Below are 15,089 nucleotides of genomic sequence, written 5' to 3' on the forward strand. Positions count from 1 at the left end.
TCTGTAAACATTTGTGGCACTTTCATTTCAAATATTTGAGACAGGACTCTTACTTTTGTTGCTGCTGGTGAAACACAATCAAAATATTTCTCTGGATAACTAAAAAATGTTCTCGGCAAACTGATTTGTTTTTGTTTGTTTTTTCCTGCCCACATTAACCGTGTTCCTCCATGTCCCGTCTGGTGTGCTGTAATGTTTGGTTTCATTGCACATTACTCCTATCTGTCAGATTACAAAAATAATAATAATAATAAATAATAAAGATTTAACTTGTATAGCCTTTTCCTGATGAAAAGAATTCAAAACCATACATGTAATGAACATAATCTGTGCTGACATGAGTTACTGTAAGTTTTTTTTCATTCCCCACCAGGTTTCAACTGCGCTCCAGAATGGAAATGTATGAATATAAAGTGAATGTAATCACTGAAAACATAAACCATGCCAACATTTTCAACATCTACATCAGGCTGATTGGAACAAATGGACAAAGCTACCACTCCTGCATCTGCAACCATAAAGGGTTGGTACCCTTCTACAAAGGAGCTGTGAGTCCTGAATTAAGAAGCAAAATTGACTCATTTGGGGTATCAAGGGTTTCCAAAGTAAAAAGTACCTTTGGAACCTGCAACTCTAGTATAGTGTTTAGTCCCTCTCGGTGAGGATGTACTGGTGATACTGCTGGGCGCATGTCATGACTTTTGACTTTTCCCATAGCTACAAGGTTACACAGTCTTTGCCACCATTGATCCGCCAATGCAGATTTCTTAAATATTTACCATGCATAGGAGAGAAGTCCTCTGAAACTGAATCTTTTATAAGGAATCCTTTGTAACATCAAAGCATCATAAAAAAAATAGGAACACCAAGCAATCAATTCAAACAAATTTTCTGTTTTTATACTCTTTCTCCAGGTGTCTTTCTCTGTGTCCTCTTCTACTTCCCTTGGCAAGCTGCTCATGATTGAGCTAGAGCTACAGAAACAGCCTGACCCTTCATGCACTGAGGACTCCTGGTTCCTCTCTAAGGTCCAAGTCAACTCTCCAGAGGGAGACATTTACAACTTTCCTGCCTACCAATGGATTGATGACAGAAAGATTTACCTCAGAGAGGCAACTGGTTTGTGGAAATCCACTTTGTGTCCTCACTGACAACACCATTTCAACCACTTTAAACCTTGGCTTGGTTATACTGTTGAAATGTTGCAGTCATTTCATATGTATATTCTCTTTTTCTTCAGCTCTGAAAGACTCTGAAGACATTCATCATCTTAGCGGGAAAAGTAGGAAGAAGGAGCTAAAGCAGAGAAAGGAGCACTATCGGTGAGAAGTCTGACTTTGCAGCATTGGAGTATTGTAGCACTATGAACCACAGATTTAACATATACTAAACCTCCATACCACCACTCATCCATGTCCTCCTCTCTACTGTCTCTCAGCTGGGATGTATATTTAGAAGGAATACCCCACTGTGTAGAAGCAGACAGCCCTCTTTGTCTGCCCTCTGAGGTCCGTTTCTCCTTCACCAAGAATATACAGATGAGATTCAATGCAGTCACAGGGTGAAGTTCTTATATTCTTTCCATTTATTTATCTGTCAAAACAATTTTAAAAAACATTGAAATAGTGACCCCCTTTGTTTATGTTATCTAGGATGATATGGCTGAACCTGGAAAAATGGTCTAACTGCAAGGACAACTGGACTAGTATGACTTATATTAACGAAGTGTTCGATTCCAGTAGGACGGATATATCAGGTACTGTACCATTAGGGATGGTTAAAGGGGACGTATCATGCACATTTCCAGTTCTATATCATTATTTTGGGGCTCTACTGGAATATCTTTGCATGATTTACAGTTCAGAAAACTCCTTATTTATCTTATACTGGCTCTTTATGCAGCCCCTCAGTTCAGCCTCTGTCTAAAACAGACTGTTTTAGCTCCTGTCTCTTTAAGGCCCCCCTCCCAATGAACCCACTCTGTTCTGATTGGTTAGCTTCCAAAAGTAGCTGCTCAGGGAGACTTCCACCAGCTCTGGAGACTTTGTAAATAAACTATAGTAGTAGGATTTAACTTCTTTTTCTTGATCTTCACTTAAGATGTCAGCTTCTCAAATAAATCTGTACATGTTAGAATGGAAATCTGATCCGAAATATGCGAGTAGACAACATGAACAATCTTAGCGACAAAGACAGAACAGCAGGTGTTTCACATCTTTATAAAATGCAGCAGAGACGATTAGGGATGGGGTTTATGGAGTATTTTATCTAATCCCAATCCTTTTAGAATCTTCAACAATTCCACCATCTTAGCTGTGTGATCATTAAAGTGAATTGAATTTAGCTGAATTTGCGACAGTCAGCTACAAATGAGAAGCTGCCACCTACAGTAAACTGTATGTCTTTCTATTGTTCTTTGCTTATAAAAAAGAGTGAGAGGAGAAAAAAGGTTAGATAAGAGAAGATAGATTTGTTAGCGTCAGAGCTGAACAAATCTGGGTATTTTGCTGATCACAATCCAAAACGGAACTGACTATTGAGTCATCTCTAGAGAAGACAGTCAGTGTACATATAAAATTCAGTTTCAATTTCAAATTTAAATTTGCTTGGCATGAATATCACAACAACATATTATATATATATATATATATATATATATATATATATATATATATATATATATATATATATATATATATATATGCACACAGTATATCCTACGCATATGTGTGTGTGTGTATGTGTGTGAGAGTGAATGCATGCATATTGGGCAGCAAGACATACCCTGTCTCCTTCTACTGGGACTATTTTTCATTTTGAGAGGTCATTTAGCTCTTTGAAATCGGAAATGACAGAGTTGACCCTCTTAAAGTATATGTTCCTTATTTCATTGAATGTTTTACATTGTAGAAGGAAGTACATCTCTGTCTCAACCTCATCTGTTTCACAGTGACCACATATTCCATTTTCTTTTGGTTGCCATGATTTTTTGTGTCATACTTTTTTGATTGCCAATTTGTGGTCACTGAGCCTGTACTTGGTTAGGATATAAAACAGGACCTTCAAAGAACCTGATAAACTGCCAACTGTAATATATTACATTATATTACAGACCGTGTTCAAAAGCTTTGGAGGACCGACGCCTTTTTTGGCTACCAGTTCCTAAACGGTGTCAACCCCATGATGATCCAGCGTTGTACAGTCCTGCCTGAGAACTTGCCTGTCACTGATGACATGGTTTTCCCCACTGGTCGGTGGACATTAGAGGATGAAATGCGGGTGATTACCTCTTACAACTGATTATTTTTCATTAATTTAATTATTCATTAATAGAAACAATAGTGACATTTTTAAGAGACAAGCAACAAACCTGTTCCAGTTAACAAAACATCAAATTACTGTAACCCTAATTGACCCTCACCCTTTCACTAGACCTTTATAGTGGATCTCAGTAATTCATCATCTTTACTAAATTTATTCCAAGGTGTTGTGTAGGATGACAGTTATTCTGATATTTCCAATAGAAAGGAAACATATTCCTGTGTGACTACAAGCTTTTGGGTGGAGTGAAGACAAACGTCATCGATGACAAGAAGCAGTACCTGGCAGCTCCCCTTGTCTTGCTCCACAGAACTGATGATGATGAGCTGATGCCCATTGCTATTCAGGTGAGTTGGAAGCTTGGATCTCCTGGCTTGCTCAGTATTTATTAATTACCCACATGGGAATCATGACATCATATCCCTAAAATATAAAACATTTTTTAAAAAGCAAACATAAACTACTGTAACATGAAAAGTTCTTAAAGCATTGTTATGGATTATATAATCAATCAATTTAATGAATCAACCATGTTTCCCTTTTGTTTCCTACAGCTGAAGCAGAAGCCAGCAGAAGACAATCCCATCTTCTTGCCTACTGACTCTGAGTATGACTGGTTGACAGCCAAGATTTTTGTGAGAGGCGCAGACTTCAACATGCATCAACTCAACGTGCACCTGCTGCGCACTCACCTGCTGGCTGAAGTTTTTGCAGTGTCACTGCTGCGCAATGTGCCCAAAGTACATCCACTGTACAAGGTAAATGAGATGAGAGACTGAACTTCTGGTGTTCTTCCACGAGCCAGGTGTAATCTGTTTTAGCTGCACCATGGCATGTTGTGCTATGATCTAATGCATGCTGTTGTGCTCCTGCTTCCAATTATTTCCACTTGTTAATGTGTCTTCCCAAGTTGAAGCCAGCTGTTTTTGTGTTTATTTTGCATGTGTAAAGAATTCTGTCTATGCAAAACAGACAATTCTAAATATTAAGGAATATCCATTTTTTCCTCAGCTCCTCATTCCTCACACTCGTTACACTCTCCACATCAACAGCTTAGCCCGACAACTACTTGTATCGGATGACGGAGTTTTCACAAAGGTAAGAAAACACCAACTGTACACATCAGTGCGGACGAGAGAGCTCATCTCGCAGCAACGTGAAAAAAGTCAAGCTAATGAAGAGAGCATCTTGACCAACTGAAAATACTGAAAACACAAACATGTTTTAGACTATTGTTCATTGAGCTCTCTGGGGCATATATCACCTTCTGTATTTGCTCCCAACAATATTTACACATTTTGCTGTTTCCTAGTTTGCAGCTTCTGGTGGAAAGGGTATGATCACAATCATGAAGAGAGCACAGTCCTCACTGACCTACAGCTCCCTCTGCATACCAGATGACATCGCTGAGCGTGGACTGGACTCTGTACCAAACTTCTACTACAGAGATGATGGACTCAGGCTGTGGGATATCATCCACAGGTAGTGACAGGGACTTTTATTGTCGTTTCACAGGTGGGGTCTGACACTTATCTATGATGAATTCTTATTAGGGGGATTGAATTGGAATCATTTATTGAAGTAAGGATGTGATATTACAAACCGTATCAATGTGTCTTACAGGTTTGTGCAGGGACTGCTCAAACACTACTACAAGAGTGATGCTGAGGTCCGGGAGGATTCCGAACTGCAGAGCTGGATTGAGAACATTTTTGAGCGTGGATTCCTTCTCCAAGATAGCACAGGTGCACCTAAACAAAATCCTGACCATTATACATGGTCTTTCCTGCCTATCTAACTCAAAAGGTGGGCCACCTTTGTATTAATGGCCGCCACCTTTGTTGAAAATTCCAGCACGTGATGTTGACAGAACAAAAAAGGCGGGACTCAGCTGCGAGGGCAGGGTTGATTTAATGACTAAATTTATCAGTTTATCAGATTTGTGTAGGAGTTGGGAGTTTTTTCTCCAGGGAAAGGCCAAAGGTGCACTTGCAAGGTCCAGGTTTTCTATGTTGGGGGGAAATTGATGCACCATCTTTCTTTTTTAAGTTGGAAAAGAAACAGTACATAGTGTACTGATGGGTGGATAACATCTGTGGTGTGTGAAATGCGGCAGGGAGCTGCTAATTTTTACAACGATCTGTATGCTGCTAATGTGTGTGATTGTGTGGATGTGTTACTTAAGGATATCTCTAAGTTTGTATGGAGCAAAGGACTGAGCTGGACTCTCCTGTTACCTTTCAAGAGCTGACTTGGCAGTCCCTGAAATGGCTTCTGATCATGCACAAGGGGTTGATGGTCTGCCTGTGACTGGTGTATAGACAGGTCAACCAGTCATACTCATTTTGGCCGATTGCCGATGCCAATTCTAATATATGCACATATTTTTTTCCACTTGGCTGAAGAGACATTTACACATGCAATCATAGATTTTACTAAGTGCAATCAAGAAAGAAAGAAATAACAATGTATGAAGGAAGAACTTAGGAAGATTGGTGTTCAGGAGCTCAGCATTAAAACTCTAGTGAACCTGCCTGTGGGTTGAGCAGTAGAGTTTTCTTTGAGTTTATAAGACAGATTGATTAATGGGTAAGATAGAAGGTGGCGATAATGCACCTACTACGCTGGTTGCACACTGCCGTTACAAACCAAAAAGGAGATGTTTTTTCAAACAGATTGGTACATCTTGTCAGCTGAGGTGTTTCCTATCTGTGCAGCCGAATACAGCAGGTCCTCTGCAGACTGATTTCACCCCGACGGTCTCGGTGCTTCCTCTGCAGGCTCCACTTCACTCAGCTGCCTGAGAGACCCGCTGCTTCTTCCCACTTTAACCCGAATAACAAACCGGAGCTCCGTACTCTGGTTGGATCCACACAGAGCCAGGGCTAGCTGGGAAGCTAGCGGAGGCTAGCTGGCTTTGCTTCCCTCCGACCATGCTGCGGTTCTGTCGGGCACCTGAGTGAAGTAGAGCCTGTGGGGGAAGCACCAGAACCATCAGGGTGCTGATATTACCATGAATCCCTAACTTATAGTACATACCCTCATAAGCTTCTCGTGCAAAAAATAGCCTTCAACGCCTACAATAAGGATTGCTATACAACACAGCTTATAAACAAGTCATGAATGACATTTTCAGGACCAACCAGCAGAGCTTCTGCACAAGCCCCAAACAAATACAAATCACAGACAAGCAGCAGCAACACAACAGCTTCAGCATCCAGACAAACAATAAACAACAAGCTCCAAACCATCAACAACAACACAGCAAAGAGTTAAAAACACACAGAGAGCCACTGCAGGACAGGACAAGTTCATTTTCTGTCATTTGTCGTTTTACCAGAGTGTTTCTTTTACCAGAGAGGTGTGTCCATTCACAGTTTTGTTGTGCTATGACAATGCCCACATCAGAATGATACTTGCTCATTTTTAATCAAAGGATGCCAACTTTCACCTGGTTTACCTTCTGTAGGCGCTGTTTCACTCATTTCAGGAAGCTGTGAAATTGGGGAAGACGGTCTCAAAATTGAAATAGACAAGTATTAAATCAAAGCCTCCTCCACCTTGGGGAGGCACTAAAAGGTGTATTCTGTTCTGTTTAAATAATGTTATTTATTCTCATGAATCTTCAGGAATTCCCAACCATTTCAGCACTGTTGCTGAGGTGGTCAAGTTTGTCACCATGGTGATTTTCACCTGCTCAGGCCAACACTCTGCTGTCAACTCTGGACAGGTGAATCCTTTCATTCATACCATGACTAATTATAATGGCTTAATTATTGTGAAATGGTTTACTGAACTGAGGAGGTTTGTTTTAGAAGCGTTAATGTGAAAATACATAAAAACATGCTGCATTTATTGTCCTAGTTTGTCATATAACATGACTAAATTAATAATATAATAACTATCATTAATTGACCAGCATGATCATAGTGTTACCTTTCAAATAATCATTATTAATCAGCCATTCATCAATCATGCATTTGTTGCAGTATGACTACGGTGCTTGGATGCCCAACACTCCTACCTCCCTTCAACGGCCTCCACCTACCAAAAAAGGGACAACAAGTGAGGAGACCATGCTGCAGACGTTCCCTGACATCAGCACAACAGTTAACGGCATGAGCACCATGTGGCTCCTCAGCAAGCATTCCACTGACTTTGTAAGTGTCCACAGCTGAAAATGTATATTTGAAATCATATTTATGTGTTTACAGTACTTTCAATGCTTTGTCATTAGAGTCAAATTCCACCCATTCCACTATAACCTTTAAATGCTTAATCTGCAGGTCCCTCTTGGCCATTACCCAGAGGAGCATTTCACTGAAGAGATTCCCTGCAAGTGGATTCGTGCTTTTCAAGAAGACCTTAAACATTTAAGTAAAGATATCAAAACCAGAAACAAGAGTCTGGACATCCCATACACATACTTGGACCCAGCAGTGGTGGAAAATAGTGTGGCCCTTTGAATATCAGAGGGTGTGACCTCTGGATTAGCTGTTGGTCAAATTCAACCTCACATTAACAATTAAGGAGGCATGATAAAAATTAAAAAAAAATCTTTTTAAGCGTCTTACAAGTAATTAAACTTAATACTATATACTTATGAGTTTCATTTTACCATTTTTCTTATTCTTTTCAGTGTCAACACAAGAATCAATAAATCATGTATTTTTTAACCTCTATGAATATTTTGTAGCTGCATTTAACCAATACAAATAGCATGATCTGTATTTGAGCCTGTCTGTTCTGAGTTGTACAAAACTAGAAAAAAAACAACAAAAAAAAACAGTGGTTTGTGCATTTGGTGATTTCATGTATTTGTATTTATCTTTTTTGGTAGTGGTGTTCACTGTTTAATTTCAATTTAACTTTTTCAATTAATATATCTACCTTTGAATATCAGAGGATGTGACCTCTGGATTAGCTGTTGGTCAAATTCTTAAGTGGAAACAAAAATGTTTTTAATGCAGCCTCATTAAATTGTGATGAAAAATGACAAGCTGCATTAAATAATAATCCTCTTCAAGCCGCTTACATACATATAAAATGTTCTTACAAAAACAAAACCTGGTATTAATCTAAGTACCTGTGCGCTATTATATGTGCTACATAGTCATCCTTAAAAACTATAAACTTAAACGGTTAATGATATAAGAAATAAGCATGCAAAAAGGTAATATCAATGTTAGAAAAATAGCATGTTCTGTACAAAACGACATAATGCTATATTATTAAATAATTAAAACATGTAAAACAGAAGCATACAATACAACGCGCAAGCAACACATACTGTACATAAATAACAATAATGAATTATAAGTAACTGGTGATAGCAAGATAACAAGGTGATGACAGCAAGGACAGACCGTTAATGAACCATGTGTTTTTTTAACCATTAAGAATGTTAGATCATTTTATCATTTTAGGAATAGTGTGTACTCTTATGTGCTAAGGTACAAACGTGTATTGTGCGTGTCTGTTCTGTCATGTACCTATGGAGATTATTGTGTGTACCTTGTATTTTTCTATATGCTGCCCTTCAGGGACAATAAAGTATATCTTATCTTAACCACCAATAAAGGCTAAGGTTTGCTCTTTTGTACATGTATGAAGTAATAGTTCATATTATGAATGTGTTGTGGCCGCCTGCAATATGCTGATCTAAAAATAACTATGCAGTATGTTGTAAATTTACACTTTCAGTCTTTTCACATGACATGATTTACCCTCTATCAGGGTTTCTGCTTTCCCCAAAACATCACAGACAGCTGGAGTCTCAAAGAGAGGAGAGAATGCCTCCCTTCTGCTTAAGAATTACAGTGTGACCTCAAGGTCCAGGCTTGACCCAATGCAACGAAATTTGTAACCCCTAAAGATGGAAAATACCATAACAGGAACAAGCTTCCAGATAAAATTACATCTGTCACAATAAAACTGAAGAAGATGATAAGTGAAAGACACGTACTCATTTGAGATCCTGAAATCATCCACTGATTTCCTAAATGCTGTTGCACTGATTATGTTCTTTAATCAACATAATGAGGAAACATTTATTTTGCAATTATTTGTTCCCTCTGTAATATCTGCTTGTAGCAACTAAAGCTTTTGCATAGTATCCTGCTAATGCTGGCCTTACACCACACAACTTTTCACACGATTTCACTGTTGCAGACAAATTTTCAATGTCTGAATAAAATCATGAGAGTTTTGCCAGAGTTGTGGCGTCATCTCAATCATTTGATGTAAGGTGGTCAAAAAAACTTAGTGTGAGTTATCTTAAGTCAGTCTTTTTCTTGTCTTGATGTTCAGATAAAATCAAACATGTATAATATTATCATATTATCACTAAATATCTTTAGTCATCTGTATTCATTTAGCAGTGGTGTACCACTACAGCAAGAACATTACCACCACTGCAAGAGATGAAGACTGTAATTTAGCCTTAATGTTATCTAAAACTCAAATGTAGTCCAGATGCTTTAGAAGTAGTGATTATATAGCAATTAAAAACATTTTTACCACTAGAGCTTCAACTTTAAACACATCTGCTTAGATCCAAACAGCGACAGATATGGGACAAAACTAGAATTATTGCTCAAAGCACAGCTGTTTTAAAATTACAGAGGAAACACTGCATTCTGCATTTCTTTCATGGATACTAACAATTCAACTGGGAGGTAAAATATTTGGAACAATCTTCCATATAATGCACTCCAGTACACCACCACCACCCACTACAACCTAAATAATAAACATAAAATAGAATTTTCACCTTTCTGACAATGTCAATAAAACCTGAAAATGTATAAGCTTTGTAAAAGTAGAATTAATGGTAGAGCTGTTGAATTGGATTGCATTAGATTGCACAGGTGTTCCTAATAAAGTGCTTAGTGAGTGGCAGCCATACAGTCTAGTCCAGATTTTTAAGCTAAGAAAATAGTTCATGCTAAAAAAAATAAAAAATAAATAAAATGCTGTTTTTAGCAAGCAATCACTTTCTGAAAGGTAACCGAGAATCAAAATATAGAACAGACAATAATAATAAATTTCTTCCCAAACATTGAAAGTCATTTCATTACTATTGCCAGTATGCCTCTTCATGTTGCTTCCTCTTAATAATTTCATCAATTCCTCTTACATACTGGCCTCTTCTCTCAGATACAGTATTGTTCTCTCTTTCTGTTCCTGTTCATTTTCTTCTGTAGCTGAAGCAGAAGCCAGCAGAAGACAATCCCATCTTTTTGCCCACTGACTCTGAATATGACTGGTTGACGGCCAAGATTTTTGTGAGAAGCGCAGACTTCAACATGCATCAACTCAATTTTCACCTGCTGCGCACTCACCTGCTGGCTGAAGTTTTTGCAGTGTCACTGCTGCACAACCTGCCCATGGTACATCCACTGTACAAGGTAAACAGGATAGAAGATAACTGATTCTATTGTAGTTTTCTATTTTTTCAGTGCAATACAGTATTTTATCCTGCTTATGTTTGTGTCTTTCCAAATGGCAAAAATATAAGAATTGTTTTTAAGATTTCCCTCTTTTCCTCAGCTCCTCATTCCTCACACTCACTTCACTCTCCAGATCAACTTCTTAGCCCGACATACACTCATATCAGAAGATGGAGTTTTCACAAAGGTAGGAAAATACCAACAAACTGATTAGACCTATTTTATATGATTTTATATCACCTACAGTATTTCCTTCTAGCAATATTTACACATTTTACTGTCTCTTAGTTTGCAGCTTCTGGTGGACTCAGGCTGTGGGATATCATCCACAGGTACAGCAGTACAGGCACTGTCTACTGTGCGTTATGTTGATTTATAAAGATATTGTTACAAAGTCCTGCTTGTTTTAGTGATGCGTAGTTGTCCTACTATACATTAGTATGGTGTATGTATGTAAAGAATACCACCCAGTTAAAATACAAGCAGTCTACATGTATTTAAACATTTATGGGTTCCTGACAAGAGAAAGACAATCTGTAATCTGTAAATTGTTAAGGATGACCAACACGACCGACAAGAACACTCCTCTTCAACACTACCATAAACATATGATGAAACAAACAGCCACAGCCCCAAACACACAGTGCAAACACTTTTTTTTTTTTTTTTTTTACTTTCATCAACTGCTGAAACACTCTAAATTTAATCCTCTATAACCTATCTCTCATTAATTAATTAATTCTTACAACACAAGGAATGGTACTGGTACAGAGGAAGTGGGCTATTAAATTGTCCCAGGAAAGACTTACTACTACAGTGTCTGGTATTAAAATGCATAATTCAAGTAAGAATGTGATATTACAGGACTTATCCATATTCTTAAAGGTTTGTGCAGGGACTGCTTGGACACTACTACAAGAATGATGCTGAGGTCCAGAAAGACTCCGAACTGCAGAGTTGGATTCAGCAAATCTTTGAACATGGTTTCCTTTCCAAAGATAGTGCAGGTGCACTTAAACAAAACAACAATAATGAAAGTGCATTTTGGTGTTTACATTAACATTATGCATTTAATTGGGTAAATTTATTCTCTTTAATCTTCAGGATTTCCCAGAAATTTCAACACCGTGGCTGAGTTGGTCAAGTTTGTCACCATGGTGATTTTCACCTGCTCATGCCAACACTCTGCTGTCAACTCTGGACAGGTGAATTCTTGTAATTTATTGCAGAGATGCCTTGATGACATTTAGTCATTTTCTCTAAACTTGAGAGAGATGAACTGAGAGGTGAGCTGTGGTCAATAAATGACATTGGATTTTGAGGTTTGTTTGGAATCCTTGATATAAAATTACTACAATAAAAAAATAACATGATGACACAAAAGCTGACCAGCATGATCATAATGTTTCCTTTCAAATGATCATTATTAATCATCTATCAATAATGTATCAATGTATTCATTGCAGTATGACTACGGTGGTTGGATGCCCAACACTCCTACCTCCCTGCAACAGCCTCCACCCACCACAAAAGGGACAACGAGTAAGGCCACCATGCTGCAGACGTTCCCCGACATCAGCACAACAGTTCACGGCATGGCCACCTTGTGGCTCCTCAGCAGGCAGTACTCTGACTTCGTAAGTGCCCACAGTTTAATGAAAACAGGATACCTTAACAGGAATTACATTGAGGCTCTAGTGGTTTCACTACAGCCAGTTTACTTTATTTAAATGCCTGGAAAAAAAAGCTTTGCCTGTAAATCTTCCTTTTTTCACATTATGATTTAAACATTTTTGAAAAATTTTGTATTCAGATCCCTCTTGGCCATTATCCAAATAAGCACTTCACTGAGGAGATTCCCCGCAAGTGGATTCATGATTTTCAAGAAGACCTTAAACGTTTGAGTGATGATATCAAAGCCCGAAATAAGAGTCTGGACATCCCATACACATACCTGGACCCAGCAGTGGTGGAAAATAGTGTGGCCATTTGAATATCAGAGGGTGTGACCTCCTGATCAACTGTTGGTCTAATTCACTCACATTAACAATAAAGGAGGCATGATGAAAAAATCTTTCTTTAGCTTGAGCTGATATTAAGATGGAAAGCAAAAATGTAATGTCATGCAAACATCATCATTGTATGCCATTTTTATGCAGCTGTATTTCATTGTGGTGTAAAATTCTGTTTAAGCTTCTTACATGTGAAATCTTCTTACAAGAACTAAACTTGGCATTATATACTTATGAGTTTCATTTGACCATTTCTTTAATTCTTTTCAGTCTCAACACAAGAATCAATCATTCATGTATTTTTTAGACCAACCTCTATGAATATTTTGTAGCTGCATGTAACCAATACAAATAGCATGATCTGTATATGAGCCTGTCTGTTCTGAGTTGTAGAAAACTAGAAAAAAAAACAAAAACAAAAAAAATAGTGGTTTGTGCATTTGGTGATTTCATGTATTTGTATTTATCTTTCTTACAAGCCATGTTCACTGTTTAATTTCAATTTAACTTTTTCAATATCTACAACAAAAATCTTATTAAAATGTCACATACAGATTTTGATTGAAGGGTTTCACATTTTTCAAATAAATGTTGAAGTCAAATAAACCAACTGCTCAAAAATTTATGTCAGTTTCACTTCTCTCCTGTGACGTTGTCCATGGTCCTGACACATCATCATGTAATATTTATTGCCACAAAAACACTGAGCTAAACAAGTCACAAGCTTTCTTTTGAACTTGAACTCATAGAAGAAGAACATTTCAACAAACAGTCTTCTTGAAGAAAATCCGGAATATAAAGCTGCTGGACACCAGACGTCTCCTACGTCACTGTAAAGTGTGTGACTTTCAGACGAGCTGAGATGTCACAAAATCATGCTCGTACCTACACATCTTAAACTCTGATTTACAATGAGCAAAGAGAAACTTTCCCCCATCAACAGATGTATGTGAAACAATCTTCTTGTTTCAAACTCTGCAGATTCATCATTCTGCATAGTGAAGGTCACACATCCAAGTGAAGTAACAACAAGAGTTTTGAATGGAGGGCAACTGTGAAGAGCATGCAGGCTTTGTTCCATGATTCTGCCACAAGATGGCACCCTTTCCTTATAGGAGCAGTGTCCTCAATGATTATGTATGTTTGTATGTATGTATTAGTTTGTTTGACTCTATGAAAATGTGATTCACCATTTTCCAAGTTTTTTATTCTATGTAAGCATTGTTTAATGGACAGAAGTATGTCATGACATCATTTGACTCATCTCAGTTTAGAGTAAAGGTGGTGTCTTACAGTAGTTTCCAGCATGAGCAACAAGCACCAGATGACAGCGCTTTCAGTTCAGCGGCTCCTCTCTCTCTAAATGGTCAGCCAAATCAAGTCCTACTCTCTCTCTCTCTGCGGCTGTGCAGACCTTACATCACCTCTGTGAAGCTGGTTTCTCCATACCACTGAATGACAGGAAAGATTTTGTTTCAGAGATGGTTCTTAGCAACAGAAAACAAAAAGTTATCTGTTGACTCTCTTCACCTGCTCTTCAAGCCAAGATTCCAGTCAAACATGACACTTAAGCTGTGAGCAGAGGGTTAATTATAGGCAGCTAGAGAGCACAGCTCTCACAAGAAGTCAAATAATCACTTTTATATTGAACTGAAAATCTAATAAACTATTCATTTGATTGATCTCAATCAGTCACATCATCAATTCAAGAATTTACCATTTTTAATTTTACAACACATGTTGATTGTTTTGGGGACATAATGCATTTATAGGAAGTGAAATCAGTTTGGGAAGGGGCAATAGGGAGCTGAGGTGAAACTATAACTTCCAGGAAGTAGTAAAAAAAACCAAAAAACTCAAAATCACTTTGAAATATGAAATAACGCAAATTACTACAAATCTGTCACTGGAACAAACTCAACAATATGTTTTGTGGATTCATTGATACATGTTTTTTTCCACTGTCCAATGTAATTGTTTATTTAACTGTTCCCTTTTTTGTGGTCTTTAACAAAAAATTTCCCACATGCCCAAGACCTTTGTGGCTTAATCGTTACCAACTTGACTGACTAAGGCCAGTTGAGTGGCTACAAATATAAAAATGGCTGTACTGTGAGTATTTTTATTTGCTATTTAATACCCGCCATTTTCATACCACTCATTTAAAGCACAGACTATTAACTTGGCTCAGAAAACTATTGGAAATATTACATACACCATTTTAACTAGAGGCTACAAGAGGACACAGTGCAGGTCAGGACCAGTTTTCTGAAACAATGGAAAAGGAATTGTACATAAGACACTA

At 37.9% G+C, this 15,089-nt stretch overlaps 2 protein-coding genes across 2 annotated transcripts; both read left to right on the forward strand.

Annotated features, from left to right (window-relative positions):
- Positions 1-398: 398 nt before the first annotated feature.
- On the forward strand, positions 399-8,007 carry LOC122976023 (polyunsaturated fatty acid lipoxygenase ALOX15B-like). Its single transcript, XM_044344270.1, has 14 exons — positions 399-548; positions 915-1,119; positions 1,241-1,322; positions 1,439-1,561; positions 1,653-1,756; positions 3,113-3,279; positions 3,525-3,668; positions 3,876-4,079; positions 4,333-4,419; positions 4,634-4,803; positions 4,945-5,066; positions 6,951-7,051; positions 7,311-7,481; positions 7,608-8,007. The coding sequence occupies exons 1-14, from the start codon at positions 399-401 to the stop codon at positions 7,785-7,787; spliced, it is 2,010 nt and encodes a 669-aa protein (XP_044200205.1). The 3' UTR covers positions 7,788-8,007.
- A 1,736-nt stretch (positions 8,008-9,743) lies between these two features.
- On the forward strand, positions 9,744-13,540 carry LOC122976616 (hydroperoxide isomerase ALOXE3-like). The gene is made up of 8 exons (XM_044345196.1): positions 9,744-9,752; positions 10,527-10,730; positions 10,873-10,959; positions 11,061-11,104; positions 11,658-11,779; positions 11,877-11,977; positions 12,239-12,409; positions 12,586-13,540. Exons 1-8 carry the CDS (start codon positions 9,744-9,746, stop codon positions 12,763-12,765), a joined length of 918 nt encoding a protein of 305 aa, XP_044201131.1. The 3' UTR covers positions 12,766-13,540.
- The last annotated feature ends 1,549 nt before the right edge of the window (positions 13,541-15,089 follow it).

The sequence above is a fragment of the Thunnus albacares genome, chromosome 24, assembly GCF_914725855.1.
Source record: "Thunnus albacares chromosome 24, fThuAlb1.1, whole genome shotgun sequence".
Classification (NCBI taxonomy): domain Eukaryota; kingdom Metazoa; phylum Chordata; class Actinopteri; order Scombriformes; family Scombridae; genus Thunnus; species Thunnus albacares.

Excerpts from the sequence above, each read along its gene's own strand:
- LOC122976616 (XM_044345196.1), top strand. Across the intron at positions 10,731-10,872 it reads TGGTACATCCACTGTACAAG|CTCCTCATTCCTCACACTCA; the intron begins GTAAACAGGATA and ends TCTTTTCCTCAG. Across the intron at positions 11,978-12,238 it reads CTGCTGTCAACTCTGGACAG|TATGACTACGGTGGTTGGAT; the intron begins GTGAATTCTTGT and ends TATTCATTGCAG.
- LOC122976023 (XM_044344270.1), top strand. The coding sequence starts at position 399 with ATGTATGAATATAAAGTGAATGTAATCACTGAAAACATAAACCATGCC. Across the intron at positions 7,052-7,310 it reads CTGCTGTCAACTCTGGACAG|TATGACTACGGTGCTTGGAT; the intron begins GTGAATCCTTTC and ends CATTTGTTGCAG. Across the intron at positions 7,482-7,607 it reads GCAAGCATTCCACTGACTTT|GTCCCTCTTGGCCATTACCC; the intron begins GTAAGTGTCCAC and ends CTTAATCTGCAG.